This window comes from Rhinichthys klamathensis, unplaced genomic scaffold, assembly GCF_029890125.1.
Source record: "Rhinichthys klamathensis goyatoka isolate OS25496 unplaced genomic scaffold, OSU_Roscu_1.1 h1tg000332l_1, whole genome shotgun sequence".
Taxonomy (NCBI): domain Eukaryota; kingdom Metazoa; phylum Chordata; class Actinopteri; order Cypriniformes; family Leuciscidae; genus Rhinichthys; species Rhinichthys klamathensis.
Window position 1 is genome coordinate 445001 of NW_026606847.1, and position 17961 is coordinate 462961.

A 17961-nucleotide genomic window follows, 5' to 3' on the forward strand; every position below is an offset into this window, starting at 1 on the left:
CAAGTAACTTTGTGGGCAGATCTCGGCGGGATAAATGACTCTTGCACCCGACGCTAATCTAAAATGAGTTGGTCTGAAGTCGCTACATTACTCAGGTGTGGTTTGGGCGTAACGTGCAATAAACCAATCAGAGCGTCATCTCACATTCCCTTTAAGAGCAGGAACGCTTTTGCCATGGCGGATTGCTATTATAACGGCAGATTTGCCCGTCGCACGCAGGAGCGGTTCACAGCCGAGGAGACCGGCGTTCTCGTCAGGGCCGTAAAGACAGAGAAGTGGCATTGTATGGGGACGGGAGAAACCCACCCAAATTAGCTTCGGTTAAACAGGCGTATAATAATTTGGGTAAATGTGTAAGCTAGATTTATGCCTATTTTTTCACATCTTCATGGACACCACAATGATTTACCTCGTGTGGTAATATTTTCCCTTGTAATTATGTATGGTTTGCAAAAATGGGAACTGCTGTGTCTGTGTATGAGAGAAGGGAAGTGTATGCTGTTGTGCTCACGCTACATCATGGCCAAGCATGCGCCCTTAACATATCATCTGAATAACGCGCCGCTGACTTTAGACTGGGCTTTTCCTGGTCTGTCGCGGAAGTGTTTTCTGGAACTGTAAAACAGCACCAGGAACGTTTGCGCCGGAACACGCCTCCTCATTCCCTGAACCGCCCCGGGAGCGCAAGTTCATTCCCTAGTTTACCGACGTGCGTCTGTGGAGGGAAGAGTCCGCCGTGCGTCTGTGGAGGGAAGAGTCCGCCGTGCATCTGTAGAGGGAAGGGTCCGCCGTGCGTCTGTGGAGGGAAGGGTCCGCCGTGCGTCTGTGGAGGGAAGAGTCCGCCGTGCGTCTGTGGAGGGAAGAGTCCGCCGTGCGTCTGTGGAGGGAAAAGTCCGCCGTGCGTCTGTGGAGGGAAGAGTCCGCCGTGCGTCTGTGGAGGGAAGAGTCCGCCGTGCGTCTGTGCAGGGAAGAGTCCGCCGTGCGTCTCTGGAGGGAAGAGTCCGCCGTGTGTCTGTGGAGGGAAGGGACCGCCGTGCGTCTGTGGAGGGAAGAGTCCGCCGTGCGTCTCTGGAGGGAAGGGTCCGCCGTGCGTCTCTGGAGGGAAGGGTCCGCCGTGCGTCTGTGGAGGGAAGAGTCCGCCGTGCGTCTGTGGAGGGAAGAGTCCGCCGTGCGTCTGTGGAGGGAAGAGTCCGCCGTGCGTCTGTGGAGGGAAGGGTCCGCCGTGCCTCTGTAGAGGGAAGAGTCCGCCGTGCGTCTGTAAAGGGAAGGGTCCGCCGTGCGTCTGTGGAGGGAAGAGTCCGCCGTGCGTCTGTAGAGGGAAGGGTCCGCCGTGCGTCTGTGGAGGGAAGAGTCCGCCGTGCGTCTGTGGAGGGAAGAGTCCGCCGTGCGTCTGTGGAGGGAAGAGTCCGCCGTGCGTCTGTGGAGGGAAGAGTCCGCCGTGCGTCTGTAGAGGGAAGGGTCCGCCGTGCGTCTGTGGAGGGAAGAGTCCGCCGTGCGTCTGTGGAGGGAAGAGTCCGCCGTGCGTCTGTGGAGGGAAGAGTCCGCCGTGCGTCTGTGGAGGGAAGAGTCCGCCGTGCGTCTGTGGAGGGAAGAGTCCGCCGTGCGTCTGTGGAGGGAAGAGTCCGCCGTGCGTCTGTGGAGGGAAGAGTCCGCCGTGCGTCTGTGGAGGGAAGAGTCCGCCGTGCGTCTGTGGAGGGAAGAGTCCGCCGTGCGTCTGTGGAGGGAAGAGTCCGCCGTGCGTCTGTGGAGGGAAGAGTCCGCCGTGCGTCTGTGGAGGGAAGAGTCCGTCGTGCGTCTCTGGAGGGAAGAGTCCGCCGTGCGTCTCTGGAGGGAAGAGTCCGCCGTGCGTCTGTGGAGGGAAGGGTCCCCCGTGCGTCTGTGGAGGGAAGAGTCCGCCGTGCGTCTGTGGAGGGAAGGGTCTGCCGTGCCTCTGTAGAGGGAAGAGTCCGCCGTTCGTCTGTAAAGGGAAGGGTCCGCCGTGCGTCTGTGGAGGGAAGAGTCCGTCGTGCGTCTGTGGAGGGAAGAGTCCGCCGTGCGTCTCTGGAGGGAAGAGTCCGCCGTGGGTCTGTGGAGGGAAGGGTCCCCCGTGCGTCTGTGGAGGGAAGAGTCCGCCGTGCGTCTCTGGAGGGAAGGGTCCGCCGTGCGTCTCTGGAGGGAAGGGTCCGCCGTGCGTCTGTGGAGGGAAGAGTCCGCCGTGCGTCTGTGGAGGGAAGGGTCCGGCGTGCGTCTGTGGAGGGAAGAGTCCGCCGTGCGTCTGTGGAGGGAAGAGTCCGCCGTGCGTCTGTGGAGGGAAGAGTCCGCCGTGCGTCTGTGGAGGGAAGGGACCGCCGTGCGTCTGTGGAGGGAAGAGTCCGCCGTGCGTCTGTGGAGGGAAGAGTCCGCCGTGCGTCTGTGGAGGGAAGGGTCTGCCGTGCCTCTGTAGAGGAAAGAGTCCGCCGTTAGTCTGTAAAGGGAAGGGTCCGACGTGCGTCTGTGGAGGGAAGAGTCCGCCGTGCGTCTGTAGAGGGAAGGGTCCGCCGTGCGTCTGTGGAGGGAAGAGTCCGCCGTGCGTCTGTGGAGGGAAGAGTCCGCCGTGCATCTGTGGAGGGAAGAGTCCGCCGTGCGTCTGTGGAGGGAAGAGTCCGCCGTGCGTCTGTGGAGGGAAGGGTCCGCCGTGCGTCTGTGGAGGGAAGAGTCCGCCGTGCGTCTGTGGAGGGAAGAGTCCGCCGTGCGTCTGTGGAGGGAAGAGTCCGCCGTGCGTCTGTGGAGGGAAGAGTCCGCCGTGCGTCTGTGGAGGGAAGAGTCCGCCGTGCGTCTGTGGAGGGAAGAGTCCGCCGTGCGTCTGTGGAGGGAAGAGTCCGCCGTGCGTCTGTGGAGGGAAGAGTCCGCCGTGCGTCTGTGGAGGGAAGAGTCCGCCGTGCGTCTGTGGAGGGAAGAGTCCGCCGTGCGTCTCTGGAGGGAAGGGTCCGCCGTGCGTCTCTGGAGGGAAGGGTCCGCCGTGCGTCTGTGGAGGGAAGAGTCCGCCGTGCGTCTGTGGAGGGAAGAGTCCGCCGTGCGTCTCTGGAGGGAAGGGTCCGCCGTGCGTCTGTGGAGGGAAGAGTCCGCCGTGCGTCTGTGGAGGGAAGAGTCCGCCGTGCGTCTGTGGAGGGAAGAGTCCGCCGTGCGTCTGTGGAGGGAAGGGACCGCCGTGCGTCTGTGGAGGGAAGAGTCCGCCGTGCGTCTGTGGAGGGAAGAGTCCGCCGTGCGTCTGTGGAGGGAAGGGTCTGCCGTGCCTCTGTAGAGGGAAGAGTCCGCCGTTCGTCTGTAAAGGGAAGGGTCCGCCGTGCGTCTGTGGAGGGAAGAGTCCGCCGTGCGTCTGTAGAGGGAAGGGTCCGCCGTGCGTCTGTGGAGGGAAGAGTCCGCCGTGCGTCTGTGGAGGGAAGAGTCCGCCGTGCGTCTGTGGAGGGAAGGGTCCGCCGTGCGTCTGTGGAGGGAAGAGTCCGCCGTGCGTCTGTGGAGGGAAGAGTCCGCCGTGCGTCTGTAGAGGGAAGGGTCCGCCGTGCGTCTGTGGAGGGAAGAGTCCGCCGTGCGTCTGTGGAGGGAAGAGTCCGCCGTGCATCTGTGGAGGGAAGAGTCCGCCGTGCGTCTGTGGAGGGAAGAGTCCGCCGTGCGTCTGTGGAGGGAAGAGTCCGCCGTGTGTCTGTGGAGGGAAGAGTCCGCCGTGCGTCTGTGGAGGGAAGAGTCCGCCGTGCGTCTGTGGAGGGAAGAGTCCGCTGTGTGTCTGTGGAGGGAAGAGTCCGCCGTGCGTCTGTGGAGGGAAGAGTCCGCCGTGCGTCTGTGGAGGGAAGAGTCCGCCGTGCGTCTGTGGAGGGAAGAGTCCGCCGTGGTGTGCTAATGCTGGCTGGGGTGTGTCGCTAGGTGTATCCGTGACATCAGCAAGGTTAGTTTCTGGACTTTGACCATTTTCTTCATGTAATTTTATACCATGAGAAATGAAAATGAAATGCGCTTGATCTCATTTGATAATTTCTATTTATTTGGACTTTGATGACCAGAAAGCAAAAGATCAGATCAGAATGATCAGACATAAGCAGCTTCCCGATCTGAAACCCTGAAACACTCGAACATCTGAACTACATTCTGATCGGATGAGCCACAACTGAAGTAATTTATTTCGCTCTCACATGTAAATAACGTCGAGTTGTATGTAATATATCTCCAATATCGCGGCAGAGCGACGCCTCCACTGGGCGACTCCGCTCTACTGTCGGTCCTGATGATGGAGAAGCCAAGAGCTCCTGCTGCTCACACACCTGTTCTTCCTCTCTCTCTTCACTCATGCAGTTCACACACTCACACTCTCAAGCCTGTTAGCACACAGTGCAGCTCATTGTGTCATGATTAGCGGCCGCTAACTCGTTTATGCAGGTGTGAAGCGTGTTTGTGTTGCTGATGTGGGTCACTGGTCCCCTGGGGTAAGATGCGCCGCACAATCCTGCCGGCTGCAGTATTTATAGGGGTACAGTGCTGTTAGCGAGCGGGTCTGATGTGCTGGAGGACACACACGCCTGGCTCTTGTTTCGTCTTCAGCGTCCAGAACGAGGCTTTGTTCAGGAATGTCTGTCCTGATCTACACTATAGTGAGGTTTGAAAAAGGCACTATTGCAGCAGTGCACTCAAAATACATAAACACATTCACTTTCAACACACATTCATTTTTGATACGACATAAACATGAAATGTGTGGTGATGCAGTGTGGGGTTCACTTCTCTGCAGAGAATATATGGGATGCTGGCTTGGAGTTCGGCCAGAAAAGGCATCTTTTAATTCTTACAATTTAAATTCCTGAACACACTGCCTACACTGGAGCTCAGCAACAGAACCACACTGAACCTGCACTAGTCTTGAGTTCTCATGCATCTCTCCTCAGCCGAGAGGAAGCCGTTCTGATGCCGTCAACTCTTAAACTGCACTCAGATTCATCCGCTCATCAGAAGTATGTCAGGTTTCTATGTCATGCTTGGTGGTCATTGAATGTTTTGTTCAGTGTATTCTGGAGCATTTACTAAAGATGTTTGATCTCTAATGGCTTCATCAGTGCACACTGTTCTCCGGACGGGTTCGCTCTCCGGTTATCGGCTAATGGTGCGGTCGGACTGAGGCTCAGATCAGGCGACGCACTGAGGCCAGCGATTCTTCCATTTAAAATCTTTGAAAAGTTGTAATGCAGGGTTTAAAGTCTTTGCTAGGATTTGAGTCTATTTTCTAGCCATGTTTCCAGGGATTTCTGCTCAGTTGACTTCAAGTGGAGGACCATTTATGTAAACGGCTTTCCCAAAGCGGAGGAAATCACAGAGCATCCAAAATCCTGTTGGTTCCTCAGGCAGCTTCATATATATATATATACACACACACACACACACACACACACACACACACACACACACACAGGCAAAGACCATGAACTGCTCCACGAAAAGACTCTATTCAACTATGAAGCTGGATGGTCTTTTAATTTTAGCTGCAAAACAAAAATAAATGTGTGTTTGATTCATCCGTCATATGATGTCAATGGACCCGAGCGCACACAAGTAGAGATCGGTTTTCATGTTCAAGATGCCATGATATTTAATGTGTGTTGATGAATGTTTATATGTAAATTAAATCTGCTCGTCAACATAAAGCAATGTCTCTTCAGAAGACTTGGATTAAATCACTCGATTCTTATGGATTACAAGGATTTTGAAACACACATTTTGAAGTGTGAAAGTTTTGTGTTTTGAAGATGAGCAAAAGTCTTACGGGTTTGGACCGACATAAAGGCGAGTAAATGACGACAGAATTTTTAGTAGATTTTGATTTGTTATCATTAGATGCAGAAAAAGCATTTGACAAGGTTGAATGGAATTATCTTTTTGACTTGCTTATTTGTTTAGGACTTAGAGAGAATTATTGTGAATGTGTAAGAATCCCATATCTGAAGTGCTGAATAATAATACGGTTGTCAGAATCATGTATCTAGAGCAGGGGTCTCAAACTCGCGGCCCGCGGGGTGATATTTTGTGGCCCCCTACTTGACATTAAAGTTTAATGTTAGTGCGGCCCGTCGTTGCGTGTGCCGCGTTTAAAAAAAAAAAAAAAAAAAATGTATCCCTTATGGGCTACCATAGATAGTCTCGTGACAGTTTACGGTGGGTTTGTTGTCAATAGTTGTCATAGACAACCGCGAAGTACAAACATACTGCGCCTGGAATAAATGAGCGCGTCGCTTCAATTATGAGCGCGCTTGCCGCGCGCCTACATTTGAAATAACGAACTTGAGCGCGCAAAATATGTGAGCGCGATATGTGAACGGGAGCGACGTGTTGGAGAGAGACCCTGCTCTAAAACAATGTGAGAATAATCATTTTGAGCTTGTAATATGTGTCCTACAGGTTGATAAGAAGGTTTGCTTTGATTTGTGCAGTATTTGCCTGAGACACTATACATGTGTAGAAAGAATTCAATAAGACGGGCAGACATGACTGCAAATATTTGTATTTCAAAAGCAATAATTGTTTTTCTAAGTATAATAAAAGGAAATGTGCCTTCCAAAAAAACATTCAATATCATTAATGTGTTGTATAAAGAAAATAAAAAGGACATAAGCAAATATAAATATCACAAATATGTGTTATACACAAAGAAAGTTTGTAAAATGAACTTCAACTGTCAGAAGGACAGCTCATGAAGAACCAATCATGTACAGAAAGGAATGTTCAAATTCAGAGGAACAGTTCAGAAGAAACGTTAATAATAAATATTGAGAAGATTGGATCAGTTGTGCTCCTTTTTTGGAATACTTGAATACTATTTTTTGTGGAATACTTGATGCGGCCCAGCCTGACCCAGACTCTACCTCCAGCGGCCCCCAGTTAAGTTGAGTTTGAGACCCCTGATCTAGAGGATGAAGGCTGGCATCTTCTGCTTTTCCTATTAGCCATCAGAGCCCTGCAGTTGCTGTCAGAAGGCCTCACAGCGGCTGGTTTGAGCATGTTTAGCACTCGTGCTCATAGGCAATGCTCAGATGATCCTGCACTCGAGCTGCTGGGAAACACTGCAAGCCAGTTGCCATGGCGATAACCACAGCGCAGCCTTATTAAAGACTACGACAAGTGTAAGATTCTGTGTTTTTTAGGCCATACACCAGGCAGTATCACTATATTGAGATTGCAGAATGAGCCTCCACTGTCTCAGTGTTGTGGTTTTGTTCTTCTTTTGTATTTTTTCCTTTTCTTTGCTTTTCATTTTCTCTGACACCTTAAAAACACGTATTATGGCTCATAGTATGACTATCCTCTCAGATCTATGATTCAGCCTTTAATCGGTCAGCTTGTGACATAATCTGTTCAAGCATTTTTCTCAGTATTTAGACTTTCATTATTTTAATATTTTAATTCTAATAAAGTTTGGCAAAGTGATTAGTTGCTGCTGGAAACCTGTATTTCCAACCCGCCACACGGCTCCACATCGGCGCGTCTCTGATTCCTAGTGTAGTTGAACAGAAGCAAAAAGCTGCGCTTGAACACAAGGACTAAAGGCGGCTGTCGACTACACGTGCTTTCTGCGTCTGTGTGTAAAGTAAATAACTAAATATCTATCAGCTGGTATCAATAGTCTGTTTTCGTCATTCAAAACGGAAACTGAAACTAGGACTGCATATATTCTAACCGTAAACAAAGCAGCGCTTACTTAGCATTGTGAATATCAATCACACAGCACGCTTATCACTTTATTCATTCCAGTCGGGTGATGTTATTATGAAAATATTCGTGCATTTGAATGCTCAGGTAAGATGATGTAAAATTATAACAGCCTTATGTCTGTACTGTACCGTCTTCACTTCTTTACTCGCTTTTATCACTTTCTCTTTTATTCTAATGCTATGAATTCTCTAAGCTAAACAGCCAATCCGAGTTCTCTCTCTCCCCGACGGCCCGAAGCCGATCCACATGCTGGATCTGCCCTGAAACTCCAGAACACCCCGGAAACTGCCGATCCACATGCTGGTATACATGCATATATTCACAGGCTTAGCATGCATCCCATGTCATGATATAAATGCACCATTTGATATATGTGTATAGTATAGTTTTTTCCTCTTTTTTATGCTTTAGGGTCAAAGACATGACGCTTGCTTTTTCTGTCCGACTGAACTTTTTACCAATTAATAAATATTAAAATGAATAAAATTATAACATGCATGTCTACCACCTCCCTTTTACATATGCCCACTCTTATTCTTTAAAAATAATTGGCTTATTGGCCATTTTCTGCCACCTGAAGTGTGAAAACATCATGTGGGGCGACCGTCCGGCCTTGACTTCTGTTTGGACAACTGGTTTTAAATCAAACTAAAATAATTTAAATATAATCCTTACCCTATTTGGCATAATTTTAAACTTGTTTTCCATTGATTGACAAAGTTATGAAACATTTGTACACACATTTCAATCATAATAAACAAAGAAATCTTGTCCGAAGATGTTCATTGTCTGAAATATCATCTGGGGCGACCATCAAGAAAATACAATTAAGGGACTTTTATTTTGACAATCATCTCAAAGAGGATGTTGCATCAGCCAGCCTCATGGTGAGGGTCCCACAGGGACAACTAGCAGGTGAGTAGTCACTCTCATTTTTACAAACAAATCCTCTTTAAAACTGCTGCAGTGTATACGTCACATTTTGATATCATGTGGGGCGACCAACCGAAAACTGTAAATAATAAGTTTTATACGCAAATCTTTATTTTTAATGTAAATTTGTCAGTGATATGTGGTGAGAAGAAGCTAGCTTGGGTTCTATAGCTAAGCATTAGCCTGTTATACTTGATTAAACTTGAAAACATCATCTGGGGCGACCGAGCATCATCTGGGGCGACCGCCACTGATTGCTTAAATGACAGAAAACACATATCATGTATTTGTAGTTTCTGTATGCAAATGTTTTCATTCATTATATACATTTAGTTGTTTTAAATAACTTTCTACATTTCACCACATATTTTTTCTAAATTTCAATAATTTCCATCCTACTTCAGAGAGGACTAAGCTTACTTCTTTTTGATTATTATGTTTTTATCAGAGAAATGTGTGAATATTAAGCATTCATTCTACTTTTTCCAATTCCTTTTCTAACTCTGTGTATGTTTAAATATACTTTTTTTCCTAGATGGCCCCACTAACAAGCAAAGAAAAGACTGCTTGCTACAGGCAGCGGATCAATGCAGATCCTGTAGCAAGAGCATTAAATGAAATAGTAATGAAAAGGCAAACATTGTACACTCACCTAAAGGATTATTAGGACCACCATACCAATACTGTGTTTGACCCCCTTTCGCTTTCAGAACTGCCTTAATTCTACGTGGCAATGATTCAACTAGGTGCTGAAAGCATTCTTTAGAAATGTTGGCCCATATTGATAGGATAGCATCTTGCAGTTGATGGAGATTTGTGGGATGCACATCCGAAGCTAGAAGCTCCCGTTCCACCACATCCCAAAATGCTCTATTGGGTTGAGATCTGGTGACTGTGGGGGCCATTTTAGTACAGTGAACTCATTGTCATGTTCAAGAAACCAATTTGAAATGATTCGAGCTTTGTGACATGGTGCATTATCCTGCTGGAAGTAGCCATCAGAGGATGGGTACATGGTGGCCATAAAGGGATGGACATGGTCAGAAACAATGCTCAGGTAGGCCGTGGCATTTAAACGATGCCCAATTGGCACTAAGGGGCCTAAAGTGAGCCAAGAAAACATCCCCCTCACCATTACACCACCACCACCAGCCTGCACAGTGGTAACAAGGCATGATGGATCCAAGTTCTCATTCTGTTTACGCCAAATTTTGACTCTACCATCTGAATGTCTCAACAGAAATCGAGACTCATCAGACCAGGCAACATTTTTCCAGTCTTCAACTGTCCAATTTTGGTGAGCTCTTGCAAATTGTAGCCTCTTTTTCCTATTTGTAGTGGAGATGAGTGGTACCCGGTGGGGTCTTCTGCTGTTGTAGCCCATCCGCCTCAAGGTTGTGCATGTTGTGGCTTCACAAATGCTTTGCTGCATACCTCGGTTGTAACGAGTGGTTATTTCAGTCAAAGTTGCTCTTCTATCAGCTTGAATCAGTCGGCCCATTCTCCTCTGACCTCTAGCATCAACAAGGCATTTTCGCCCACAGGACTGCCGCATACTGGATGTTTTTCCCTTTTCACACCATTCTTTGTAAACCCTAGAAATGGTTGTGCGTGAAAATCCCAGTAACTGAGCAGATTGTGAAATACTCAGATCGGGCCGTCTGGCACCAACAACCATGCCACGCTCAAAATTGCTTAAATCACCTTTCTTTCCCATTCTGACATTCAGTTTGGAGTTCAGGAGTTTGTCTTGTCATTGTCTTGACCAGGACCACACCCCTAAATGCATTGAAGCAACTGCCATGTGATTGGTTGATTAGATAATTGCATTAATGAGAAATTGAACAGGTGTTCCTAATAATCCTTTAGGTGAGTGTATGTTTAAGTGATTAATGAAATGAAAATGAAAAAGGAAAATGCTGTTCAATGTTATGTCCAAGCGTTTAATGCATTAGTATTGAAAATATTAATTTGATGGTTATGTGTCAAATGAAATAGTGAGGAAACTGTTAATGTTATGAAATGTGTCAAATGTAATGGATATGCTGATTCTTCATAAAATTTCATTAAATGTGTTTTAACTATCAAAATCATTGAATGGTCTTAATTGCCTGCTGTTTTTCATCATGTGGGGCGACCACTTGTCATTTGGGGTAACCAACCATATTCAATTCTGTAGTAAATTCAAAAAATAATGTCTGTCCATTTTGGTTGAAATATAATTCATTGGTATAACATCAATAAGTGGATACTATATCTACACATTTTAAATCAGTTTTATGGATTATATGAGTAAAACAAATATGTAATTGCTTTATGAGGGTGACACTGCCATTATAGATAAAAATGTATTTAACATCATTTGCAATAAATGAAAGGACACATGAGTATATCTTTTTTAAACAGTTCAATTAATTACTGATACTTCTTAAAATTTAACTCATGTAAAGGAAATCTATTAATTTTAAGATAAATTACGGTCGCCCCAAATGACTTTTTTAAGGTCGTTGCCCTATTCATTTGAGTTTAAAAGCACTAAAATATCTTTGTTTGAAGTTTTCACACACATGCATGTGTAGACTACACTCCAAATGTTTAGAAAATAGCCAAATATATTATTATTTCAAGTATTTTAAAAATGGGCCTCTCAAAGGCCTTATACGTCATTGACCCTTTAATGTTAATGTTTTGAAAATCAATAAAGAAAAAAAGATGCCTTTTGGCTCTACCGATCACAATTGGTCAGGTGATTTGGACTGTAATGTGTGTGTTTTGGAAGTTTGAATGGTGTGTTTTGATGCTCTTCCTCAACACTGTGCATCATGTCAGGGCAGTGGGCGGAGCTTCAGTCTGATTGACACACTCAGGACGGATGTATGGTCACGTGCATTTCTGACTACCTCCATATGTGGTGTTAGTGATCCAATAACAAGACCCTGTTTCCATTCATATTTAGTTCTGACTGCTTGTGATCGGATTAGCAAAAACACATCTTAATGCCACATGGAAATCCCGAGATTACATCAGCTTAATAAAAACAAACTTAAAACAGACAAACTTAATAACACAAAGGATTGCTGTGGATTGACAGCTTTATGATCAATGATATAAAATACAACAATCAGTATTTTGACTTTTAAAGGCATTTCTGTAATGTTTATTCAATGCTTTTCTTATTTGCCAAATTAAGAATATTTTTTTTTAAATGTCCTCTGTAAATGAGCTGTCGTCCGGACTGAGCAGTGGTCACTTGATAAGAGCAAAATAAGAAATCACGTTGTCCAACACAGATGTGGTTTATTATCAAAGACACTAGCGGAGCCGCTTGACAGCCGGAGCGCTGGAGCACAGATGACGTCCAGAGGATCCGTCAGCACAGAGAACAACAGCAGCTCACCTGACATATGCTATTGCTGTTCTGTCATTCTTCTCACACAGGAGGGGTTGGCACTAACACGTGTTCGGCCTCACTGTGACACAAGTGAGGAAATAACAGTGGCACAAACAACAAACACAGCTGACCCTAAATGCCAAGTAAAAAAAACAACCAAGAGTATCAACCATAATGTAGACTATCAGCGCCTCCACATTAACTCTTTCCCTGGCATTTATGAAATTATCCGCCTATCCGTGTTTTCACTGTTGTACGGTAGGGGGAGCTGTTACTTCTGAAAGACCACAGAATCTCTGGATTGAAACGCAGGTGAAGAAGAAGCAGAAACAAGCAATAGAAGCATTGCTGACGCACATGTACAATAACACGTAAATCAAATCAAATCAAAACTGTCTAACATTACTGAATGAAATGTTGAACTCTTGAGCAGGGAACGACTGAAGCTTTGAGAGTGTTGATGGACTCAATCTCTCTAATTGTTCTCCCAGCGTGTGACATCATGCGCTAGCAACGTGCTCCGCTAGACTGTTTCCAAACAAGCGAACGTGCAGCTAACAGCACCACTACACTAGGAGAGCACATCTTCTTTAGCGTTGTTACATCTGAACAACCCCGTTACCTCCGCGATGCGATCGCTCTAACAGCTGGAAGCCGGCAGATGTAGCGTGTCGTCTGGAGTAGCTTCACTTTTCCAGGTTTCAGTGAAGCACAATGCGAGAGTATGAAAAGTCCTTGTTAATGCGGGTGAGAAGAAGAAGTTCGTCCATTTTGTTAGGAAGTGATCGGAGATTCGAAAGACGAATACTTGGGAGCGCCGTTCGGCTCGCGGAGCATAACCTGGAAACGTCTGAATAATCAAAAACTGGAAAAATATTGTCTGGTATATGTTGCTTAATGTTGAGGAGTTCGTCTCTGGTAAAACACTATAGATAAAGAATGACCAAATACAGAACCAATAAACAAAAACAAAAGAAGAATCGGAGAGCAACACACTAAGGCTGCCATTCACGTCGACATTTCGAAAAAACAATTCTCAGTTTCGGCTCGTTTATTTTTTATTGTACATTTGATTTTAAATATCTATTTGCACAGACTTAACCATTATAAAGATATTTTGTTTCTGTTTAAAACTACTGGTTTATTACGCTGCTTTTGTATTGGATGCTAAATTCCTATTTGCACTAAACCATTACAGAGAGCTGACTCCTGTTTATTTAGCTTATGAAGCCATTGTTTTATTCACAGTTGTTGCACTGGTGCACAATTATTTAATAAATAATTCACTATATTTGTGTCTGTTTGTTATTTTGTTTTACAAAGTTAGGAAAGTAATGTTGGTAAGACTTTACAATAACAGTACATGAATAATCATGTACTAATACCTGAATTAATAGTTACTTCAACATGAGCTCATGATTAGTGAAGATATTAACTAATTATGAATCAATGAAGAGCCATCCTTAACTACGACAGGAGTCATAAGGATCCATGCATGAATAACAGCAGCCATAACTACTTGTTTGTTCATTAATTATCATTTAGGGATAAACTAAATCAATCAGGCAAAAAAGATCCTAGTCTCTTCCACACATTAAAGCATACATTTTGTTAGGTAATTCAGCACTGGTTTTATTTTATTTTATTTTAGTGTCGGATTGGTACTCTGTATCGGCCAATACTGAATCCCAGGAATCAGAATCCGTATCGGAGGCGAAAGGCAGATCGAAGCATCCCTGGTGAAAATGATCAAAAATGCTGGCACTGGCTGGCAACTTTAAAAAAAAACAATTGCGGGGAAAAAGTTTAATATTTTTATTAGACGCACTTTTACCAAAGCATCTGTCATAAAATTGTTAGTTGTAGAACAAGAAGTTACTTATTACTTAGAAGAGTCTGAGTCGAGTCTGGAGTCTTCATGACTAGAGTCTGAGTCGAGTCTGGAGTCTTCATCACTAGAGTCTGAGTCAATCTGGAGTCTTCATCACTGGAGTCTGAGTCAATCTGGAGTCTTCATCACTGGAGTCTGAGTCAAGTCTGGAATCTTCATCACTGGAGTCTGAGTCGAGTCTGGCGTCTATATTATTGGAGTCTGAGTCAAGTCTGGAATCTTCATCACTAGAGTCTGAGTCAATCTGGAGTCTTCATCACTGGAGTCTGAGTCGAGTCTGCAGTTTTTATCACTGGAGTCTGAGTCAATCTGGAATCTTCATCACTGGAGTCTGAGTCAATCTGGAGTCTTTATCACTGGAGTCTGAGTCAATCTGGAGTCTTTATCACTGGAGTCTGAGTCGAGTCTGGAGTCTTTATCGCTGGAGTCTGAGTCAATCTGGAGTCTTTATCACTGGAGTCTGAGTCAATTTGGAGTCTTCATCACTGGAGTCTGAGTCAAGTCTGAAGTCTTCATCACTGGAGTCTGAGTCGAGGTTGGAGTCTTCATCACTGGAGTCTGAGTCGAGTCTGGAGTCTTTATCACTGGAGTCTGAGTCAATCTGGAGTCTTCATCACTGGAGTCTGAGTCGAGTCTGGAGTCTTTATCGCTGGAGTCTGAGTCAATCTGGAGTCTTCATCACTGGAGTCTGAGTCAATCTGGAGTCTTTATCACTGGAGTCTGAGTCAATCTGGAGTCTTTATCACTGGAGTCTGAGTCAATCTGGAATCTTCATCACTGGAGTCTGAGTCGAGGTTGGAGTCTTCATCACTGGAGTCTGAGTCGAGGTTGGAGTCTTCATCACTGGAGTCTGAGTCGAGGTTGGAGTCTTCATCACTGGAGTCTCAGTCAAGTCTGGAGTCTTCATCACTGGAGTCTCAGTCAAGTCTGGAGTCTTCATCACTGGAGTCTGAGTCAATCTGGAATCTTCATCACTGGAGTCTGAGTCGAGTCTGCAGTTTTTATCGCTGAAGTCTGAGTCGAGTCTGGAGTCTTTATCGCTGGAGTCTGAGTCGAGGTTGGAGTCTTCATCACTGGAGTCTGAGTCGAGTCTGGAGTCTTTATCACTGGAGTCTGAGTCAATCTGGAGTCTTCATCACTGGAGTCTGAGTCAATCTGGAGTCTTTATCACTGGAGTCTGAGTCAAGGTTGGAGTCTTTATCACTGGAGTCTGAGTCGAGGTTGGAGTCTTCATCACTGGAGTCTGAGTCTATCTGGAGTCTTTATCACTGGAGTCTGAGTCAATCTGGAGTCTTTATCACTGGAGTCTGAGTCGAGGTTGGAGTCTTCATCACTGGAGTCTGAGTCGAGTCTGGAGTCTTTATCACTGGAGTCTGAGTCAATCTGGAGTCTTCATCACTGGAGTCTGAGTCAATCTGGAATCTTCATCACTGGAGTCTGAGTCGAGGTTGGAGTCTTCATCACTGGAGTCTGAGTCGAGGTTGGAGTCTTCATCACTGGAGTCTGAGTCGAGGTTGGAGTCTTCATCACTGGAGTCTCAGTCAAGTCTGGAGTCTTCATCACTGGAGTCTCAGTCAAGTCTGGAGTCTTCATCACTGGAGTCTGAGTCAATCTGGAATCTTCATCACTGGAGTCTGAGTCGAGTCTGCAGTTTTTATCGCTGGAGTCTGAGTCGAGTCTGGAGTCTTTATCGCTGGAGTCTGAGTCGAGGTTGGAGTCTTCATCACTGGAGTCTGAGTCGAGTCTGGAGTCTTTATCACTGGAGTCTGAGTCAATCTGGAGTCTTCATCACTGGAGTCTGAGTCAATCTGGAGTCTTTATCACTGGAGTCTGAGTCAAGGTTGGAGTCTTTATCACTGGAGTCTGAGTCGAGGTTGGAGTCTTCATCACTGGAGTCTGAGTCTATCTGGAGTCTTTATCACTGGAGTCTGAGTCAATCTGGAGTCTTTATCACTGGAGTCTGAGTCGAGGTTGGAGTCTTCATCACTGGAGTCTGAGTCGAGTCTGGAGTCTTTATCACTGGAGTCTGAGTCAATCTGGAGTCTTCATCACTGGAGTCTGAGTCGAGTCTGGAGTCTTTATCGCTGGAGTCTGAGTCAATCTGGAGTCTTCATCACTGGAGTCTGAGTCAATCTGGAGTCTTTATCACTGGAGTCTGAGTCAATCTGGAATCATCATCACTGGAGTCTGAGTCGAGGTTGGAGTCTTCATCACTGGAGTCTGAGTCGAGGTTGGAGTCTTCATCACTGGAGTCTGAGTCGAGGTTGGAGTCTTCATCACTGGAGTCTCAGTCAATTCTGGAGTCTTCATCACTGGAGTCTGAGTCGGATAGCTCTCACATCATAATGACTTTAGAATATAGAGTACAAGTTGCATAGACTATGTTTATGATAATTTTATGGTGTTTTGGTCATTTTTGGAGCTTGGTCACTAGTGGTCGTTCTATGCGAAAGAGTAGCTCAAACATTCATCTAAACATCTGCTGTGTTTCATGTAAGAAAGGAAACCATGCAGGTTTGGAACAACACAAGTAAATACGGAGCATTTTCTTTTTATGTTTGAGTGAACTATTCCTTTAACATTCTCTCTCTCATTTGAACAGAATAACAGAAGAGATGATCTGTATAGGAATCAGACTCACCCAGAAGAGCAGATTGAAGAACACCATGCCGTATCTCAGGGCCCTCAGGCATCCCTCGGCCATCCTGCAGCGCCGCAGCTCTAGGAGGAAGATGAAGGACAGGTCCAGGTAAAACACCACATACTTTCTGCCCTGTGCTGTGGTGTAGCTGGCTTTCGCTTTCTGCGACCCTGGGGTGGTGCGAATGCCAAAGATGAAGGGTGAGCTGTGGTACTCGTACTCCCCGCTGTAGCGCAGAGGAGGAGAGCCCGGTTTGCTGTCCAGAGAGGGACTGCGGCGGTACGGGGTCTCGTCTGTACTCGAGCGCCGCATCTTTGGGTCGGGGGCCGGGGCTGGGGCCGGAGCCCGGACCCCCACAGGCCAGATGATCCCCACTTTTACAAGACAAGTCACAAAGTAGGAAACGTGAAAAACTAGCAAGTTGGAAAGCACAAGCCCGCTGTCCTTAAAACATGGACATTATTTGTTTTTTTTTATCAAAAGGAGTTTGCATTTTTTAAAACAGGAACTTGACCAGATGCAACAGTCTTTGGTCCACAAGGCAAATGTTACAAGGTGTAGACATTTGAGGATCAAAGTCCAACGAAAGGTCCACCCACAGTCCTCAGTGTTTAATCACTTTTAACTGCTGATTCAATATCTTCCAGACGCACTTCATTCAGTTCCGGCAATGTGATTAATACTCACTGGACCTTGCTGGATCAATGACACCGGTGCTGTAACGCCGCTTCATTGGGAAAGATGCCTTACCACAAACATACATTGGACCAGACTCGTTTCAACATGTCCGAGCTGCCGCTGGTGCCTGACGAGTAATCGACCCTCGGCACACCTGGATGCTTCAGACAGGTCTGATAAAGAAACCCGGAGTCGTCCCACTCACGCCTGGACTGTGCCAAATGTCCAGTATTTTCTTGACCTCCAAACCAGCTGAAGGTTTCCCAGACAGCGTGAATGGACAGATGAAAACAGAACTGACACGTTTTTTAATACACAGAGGATTGCACTGCTTTGCTAATCAAGGTTTCAATCTTCAGTTTTGAACCAACGCATCATCTCTTCAACCTGTCCCTCATGCTGCTTCTCATTTTCTGGCAAACCTTTTGTACGTTTCTTTCCTTAAAATCGTGTTCCCTTTATCCAGACTGCTTCTTTCTCCTTCTACCTCAGCCTCTGCGTCTGATAGCCTCTCTATCTATCTCACTTTATCCGTCTGTGTTTGCTTCAGGGTTCAGAGGTCTGAGCATTAGCAGGTCCAGTCCATCGAGCCCCTTCTGTCCTCTGTGCTCTTCAGTCCAGGTATAAAGCCTGAGTCCTCTCAGCACAGCAGAACCCCACCGCTCCTGCAGAACAGGATCTCTGCGATTATTCCTGCGCTTGTACACCCCCTCACACACACAC

The 17961-nt window shown here is 46.2% G+C and overlaps 1 protein-coding gene across 3 annotated transcripts in view; it reads right to left on the bottom strand.

Annotated features, from left to right (window-relative positions):
- tspan4a (tetraspanin 4a) overlaps nucleotides 1–17104 on the bottom strand; it is a 63593-nt gene extending 46489 nt beyond the window's left edge. For all 3 annotated transcript variants that reach the window (XM_056272230.1, XM_056272228.1, XM_056272229.1), the window contains exon 1: nucleotides 16561–17104. In XM_056272230.1, coding sequence (XP_056128205.1) covers nucleotides 16561–16872 — 312 coding nt within the window. In that variant the 5' untranslated portion in view covers nucleotides 16873–17104. The remainder of the gene's footprint in view (nucleotides 1–16560) is intronic.
- Nucleotides 17105–17961: the final 857 nt, after the last annotated feature.